Source organism: Heterocephalus glaber, unplaced genomic scaffold, assembly GCF_053883595.1.
Source record: "Heterocephalus glaber isolate CG9 unplaced genomic scaffold, H.glaber_assembly_v1.0 deba00000281, whole genome shotgun sequence".
NCBI classification, from domain to species: Eukaryota; Metazoa; Chordata; class Mammalia; order Rodentia; family Bathyergidae; genus Heterocephalus; species Heterocephalus glaber.
In genome coordinates this window covers 13,150,001-13,155,186 of record NW_028258139.1, presented here as the reverse complement: position 1 = coordinate 13,155,186, position 5,186 = coordinate 13,150,001, and the positions used below count along the sequence as shown (strand labels likewise).

Genomic DNA, 5,186 nt, shown 5'->3' with positions numbered 1-5,186 from the left:
AAGTCCACAGAGAAATAGAAAATACTCCAAAATAGATTCTCTGCAAAAGACCTAGTGAAGAAACACAGACAAACCAGAGTAGGGGAACATCTGCAAACCACACATGGGACAAAGAATTGTGTCTGCAACCCATCCACCACCCATCCCCGAACTTAACAGAAGTTGGGCAAGGCCAAAATAAAAAAATAGTGACCACATCAAATCCTGGCGAGGATGCAGAGAAACCAGGTCATTGGCACACTGCTGGTAGGGATCCAAAATGGTGCAATTGCTCTGGAAAACAGAGTAGCTGATTCTTACAAAACTGAACAGGCAACCAGATGTGATGGTACATGCCTGTAATCCCAGCACTCTGGGAAGCTGAGGCAGGAGGATTGCAAGTTTATGCCCAGCCTGGACAATTTAGTGACAATCTTTCTTAAGGGGGGGGGGGGGGTAGCTCAGTGTGAAGGCCCTGGATTCAACCCTCAATAGGACCGGGAGAGGAGGAGAAGGGAGGGGAGGAGAGGGGAGGGGAGAGCAAGAGAAAAAAGGCAGGAGTCTGAGAATCCAGCTGGAGGAGGGGTGGACCTCACTGGACACAATGCTGAGAAGGTGCTCTTGGAAGGAGTAAGGCAGGCTTTCCCAGGGTTGTTTCCCTGAGCACCGGATGCTTACTAGGGAAAGGCCCTGCCCTTCCTTCGGTGTACTGGGACCTGCAGAAGGGTCGCCTGGCCTCTACTGACTAGCTCGGGGGCCCTCCTGTCTCCTGGAGATGGGAAGTCTTCCCTCATATCTCAGGATCTAGGCCAAAGTGACCCAGGAATGGCAAAATTTGGGAAATCAGACTGCAGGCTAAGTCGGCAGGCAAGAAAGAATTCAGTGTTTAAGCTCTGTATCAGACAGTTTCCATTACTGTAATAATGCAAATGCCTAAGGCTGGAACTTTATGAAGAAGAGAAGTTCAGTTCACAGTTCTGGAGGCAGAAAGCCCACGCAGCATAGAAAGGGGTAGGAGGGCAGGGATTTAGCTCACCGGTTTCGCTGCCTGCTGCGCAAGCGCAAGGACCCGAGTTCGATCCCCGGTACCAAAAAAAAAAAAAAAAAAGAAAGAGAGAAAGAAAGGGGTAGGAAAAGAAGGGGGAACTCCAGATAGAGGGGCGGTGCCAAAGGGGGAACTGAGTTTGGCCTTCGAGGCCACGAAGAGGCAATGGTTCCAGGAGACGGCGAGAGAACTCATGGATGAGGGCAGGAGATGCGACGCGCCGCACTGCCGGGCGCTGATGGCTCGCTGAGGATAAACAGAGATCAGGACACTGAATGGGACTTGGCAGACAGCGACACCTCTCGGGAGCAGGCAAAGCCTGGAACCCGCAGAAGTGCAACCCCAAGGTTAGCGAGTCAGCCGACCCGCCTGACCGACAGACCGATAAACCCACAGCTGCCCCGTCGCTAAGTCCCGCTGGGTTAGAGGCGCGCCACCACCGAGAGTTGGGGTGGTGGCTCCTAGAGTGGCGCCGGAAGGGGCGGGGCAGAGATGGGGGCGGGGCCATCTCGGGGCGGGGCCGGGGCGCCGCAACAGCGTGAGGCCCGGCCACAGCTCCTAGAGCAGTGCCGGAAGGGGCGGGCCTTCCTGTGTGCCCCGCCTGCCGCTGGTGAGGCAGGAGCGGCGGGTTACGGTGAAGCGGGAGTCTTTCTGCCGCCTGCCGGCCCGCCCCCGGCGGTGCTCGGCCAGGCGTCTGCGCCTCGGGGCGGAGGCGCTCTTGACCCCTGGTCTCCACCAGGTACTTCCTGCGTTCGTTAGCGCTCCGCGTCTCTGGGACGCGCGGTCCCGCGGAAGCGCCCCGGGGCCGGGCTGTCTGGGCGCCAGCGTTGGGAGGCCTGCTTGCTTCCCCACCACGACTCCTCCACCTGGGCGAAGGCCTGTCTCGGGTCTGGGCGTGGGCCGGTAGCCACTCTGGGCCCACCCCCGGAGGGTCCAGTTTCCTAGTGTAGATTCCCGAGGGCCGGGCGGGAAGGGGGCGAGCTTCCCAGGAGGGCTGGCCTACTGATTGATGCCAGGAGCTCTGGACCACAAGCCAGAGGCTTCACCCACAGAGGTGTAGGAGCAACCTTGAAGTTGCACAGCAAGGCGGGAACCCTGGCTGTTAGGCCAGCGGGGACTGAGCTGTCTTATATTACTAGCGTTCTCGAGGCCTGTGAAGTGAGAGGGCCAAGAACACGATCGTTATGATATACACCGTTTATAAAAATTATTTCATTTTTCAGTGTGCACAGCCCCTGCCTTAGGGCCTGCCAGCTCGAGTTGGGCAGAGAAGACTGTTACAAAGTGGGTTTCCTGAGCTCCACGTGTGACAGGGTCAGGGACATGCAAAGATAGTTCTGCCCTCAGGAACCTTACCTCATAAGGAGACCGGCCTGTGTGGGACCAGCCACACGGGGAGTGACAAGTGCTCTAGTGGAGGAAGCAGTGCTGTGGTACCACAGGACCCCACAGTGGCCCCAGACTAGCAGGTGTCAGGGCTAGTAGGTTCCTCCCAAGTGGACTCAACATAGGGACACTGTGACTTCACTTCCTGCCTTGGAGAGCTCAGCCCACCAGGTGGGGCACAAGTGTAGACTGCCCTTTTGTAATGGCTCTTGGTTTTACCTATTTTCTACTAAAGCTAGATCTTAGCCTCTGGAGTGGGGACCAGTTACAATGGTGCATCCTGTAATCATAGCTATTCTGAAAGCTGAGCCAGGAGGATCACAAGTTCAGGTTGGGCAACTCAAAGTAAAAAGTTAAAACTCAGTGTTCCCTGGCTTCAATCCCCAGTACTAGAGGGTGCGAGAGTGGCTATGTAAGCCTTTGCCGTAGATGGCATAGCACCCCCTTCCCTCCTCAGCATAGATGTTGCCTTGTTCCTGCAGCCTCCCCCAGCCCAGGTACCCACCTTTCACCTTCAGATCTGGCCTCCACCTGCCACTGAGAACTACCTCTTCTCAGAAGCCACCTCCAGGTAGTGCCCTTGGAAAATGATGTTGGCCTGACTCCAAATCAAGCTTGTCTAAATGTTTTCATAGAAGAAAGATTACATTCTCAGACTCCTGTAAGATAGCAGATGTGTACAGTCATGCCAAGCATCTCTTCATGGAGATTTTAGAATGCTTATATGCTGTATGTGTCACTTGGAAGAGGTTTCACCTCTATTTCCTGCCTAGGATAGACCCCATCCTCAGACTCCAGTTTGGTTGACCAAGAACCAATACAAGGTGGAATATTGTTATGTAAAGCACTATATTTTAGGATAAGAGCTAGCAGAATTCTGGGCCTCTGAGTGAGCAAGAGTCCTAGGTCATGGACTCTTTGCTAAGCATCTGCAAGAACAATTCAAGTAGTAGACCCAGTCTGCTGTGCTCAGATCTTCAAGGGGCATTGTATGACTCCAGATCTTTTGGGGAATTCTTTCACCAGTAGTTTTTTAAAGGTCCTGAAATTTGTTGGTGTCTTATAAAGGAATCTGTTAGTTAACACTGAAAGAGAAGCAGGTTAGGGAAGCTCAGAAAAAATAGAGCAGAGTTATCTTAATTTATGTTTTTGCAGTGCTGAGCATTGAACCCAGGACCTAGTGCACTCTGTTATTGAGCTACACCCCCAGCCCCTGGAGTGGAATTCTTAATAAATGAAACACAAACCATGCAACTGCTGTTCTAGAAACCTGGGCCTGTCATTTGTCACTGGGGTTAACTGGTTCTTCTTGAACGGATACCAAGATTGAGATGCTGTCAAATGAACTTACAGACAGGAAGTATCAAATCTTCCCCTCCTCCATGAGCGGCACTTAAGAAAGATATTTGCGTAGGAAAACCTTCAGACAAAGCCAGCAGAGGCCTAGTTGAGTTACTCAGGGAGGTTTGGCTCTAAATCCAAATGATAACCTCAGCAGCTCAGCCAGGAAGGCAGTGAAATCAGCCCAAGCAAGACTGACTGCCACTCCCTCCCATGCCTTGTCGGGTGGCAATGAAGATTAGTTATACAGATACTTGGAACAGAAGATGTGCTCCTAAAGTGACAGTTAACTGTTTTGATTTTTAAGTCATTCAGCAATTATTTAATGAGGTACCTGCATGTTCCAAGAGTTGCCACAAAGCACTGGGAAAGATAGCACATGAGCCAAAAAAAAAAAAAAAAGGACCATATATACTCAAAAAGTAAGACAATCTGGGCCTGATTGCACACCCCTGTAATCCCAGCTACTTGACAGGCTGAGGCAGGAGGATAGAGAATTTAGGGCCAGCCTGGGCAATTCAGTGACAATTTGTCTCAAAAAATAAAAAGGGCTGAGGATGTAACTCAGTAGTGTGCCCTTGGGTTTGATCCCCTGCACTGGAAAATATAAAAAAAGAGAGAGGTTTAGCCGTGTAAATAAGGAGAAAAGTGGAACAAGCTAAGGGAGGAAGTGTGTAGGACTGATAGGGGCCATCAGAGTACATCCCTGCAGGGCTGGGGCCAGCTGCATGCAGACCTCAGGAAGTAGGAAAGATGGTGCATGTTTGGGGGGCCTAAAGCCAGCCAGGATGAGGAGGGGAGGGAGAGGGCTGAGGTATATTGGGCTTGTCAGTATGAGGGGAAACCCTTAGGGATTTGAGCAAGGATGAGAATGGAGGTTTACTGGCTGCTGTGAGCCAGGAAGAGGCAGTTCCACCCAGGTCAGGACCAGGCTATGGGTGATGGATGCACCTCCTACAGCCCATGGCATCAGAGTACACCAACTGATCTCAATCTGGGCAATTGGAGGAGTAAGGGGCAATTTGGGGAAGTGAAGAAGCAAAAGCCAGATGGCAGCTGTTGGTTCACAGTACACATGGTGTCCTGCTGGACGTAGGTGGAGACCCTGTCTCTTGGCAGAAGAGAGCTCCCCAGCCAGTTAATGAGTGATGGTGCCACTCTCCAAGATGAGGAAGCTGGGGAAGGGTGAGATGAGGGGTAGCTCTTGGGAGTCTAGAGGGGTGCACCCTGGAAACGCACATGTGATGTGATGTCCCTATCTTGCCTTTCCAGCAGTGAGAGGACAGGTGCCATCTTCCTAGCGCAAAGATTTAGCTGCACACACAGGACATGGCAAGCCACCTCTATAAGACTAGAGTTACAGAGATATCAGGAAACCCCTGACTTCAAGCCCTCAGCCCTCCTTGACTTCCAAGGTGCTTCCTGCCTCCCAGGA

The 5,186-nt window shown here is 52.2% G+C and overlaps 1 protein-coding gene across 5 annotated transcripts in view; it reads left to right on the top strand.

The window, feature by feature from the left end:
* The first annotated feature begins 1,587 nt into the window (after nt 1-1,587).
* Nucleotides 1,588-5,186, top strand: part of Zfp41 (ZFP41 zinc finger protein) — a 14,668-nt gene continuing 11,069 nt past the window's right edge. For 2 of the 5 annotated variants that reach the window (XM_087186665.1, XM_021251213.2), the window contains exon 1: nt 2,992-5,186. This exon is cut by the window's right edge and continues 1,467 nt beyond it. In XM_087186665.1, the coding sequence (XP_087042791.1) occupies nt 5,001-5,186 (186 nt within the window). In that variant the 5' untranslated portion in view covers nt 2,992-5,000. The other 3 variants (XM_021251210.2, XM_013069491.3, XM_013069495.3) reach the window with 3 other exon arrangements.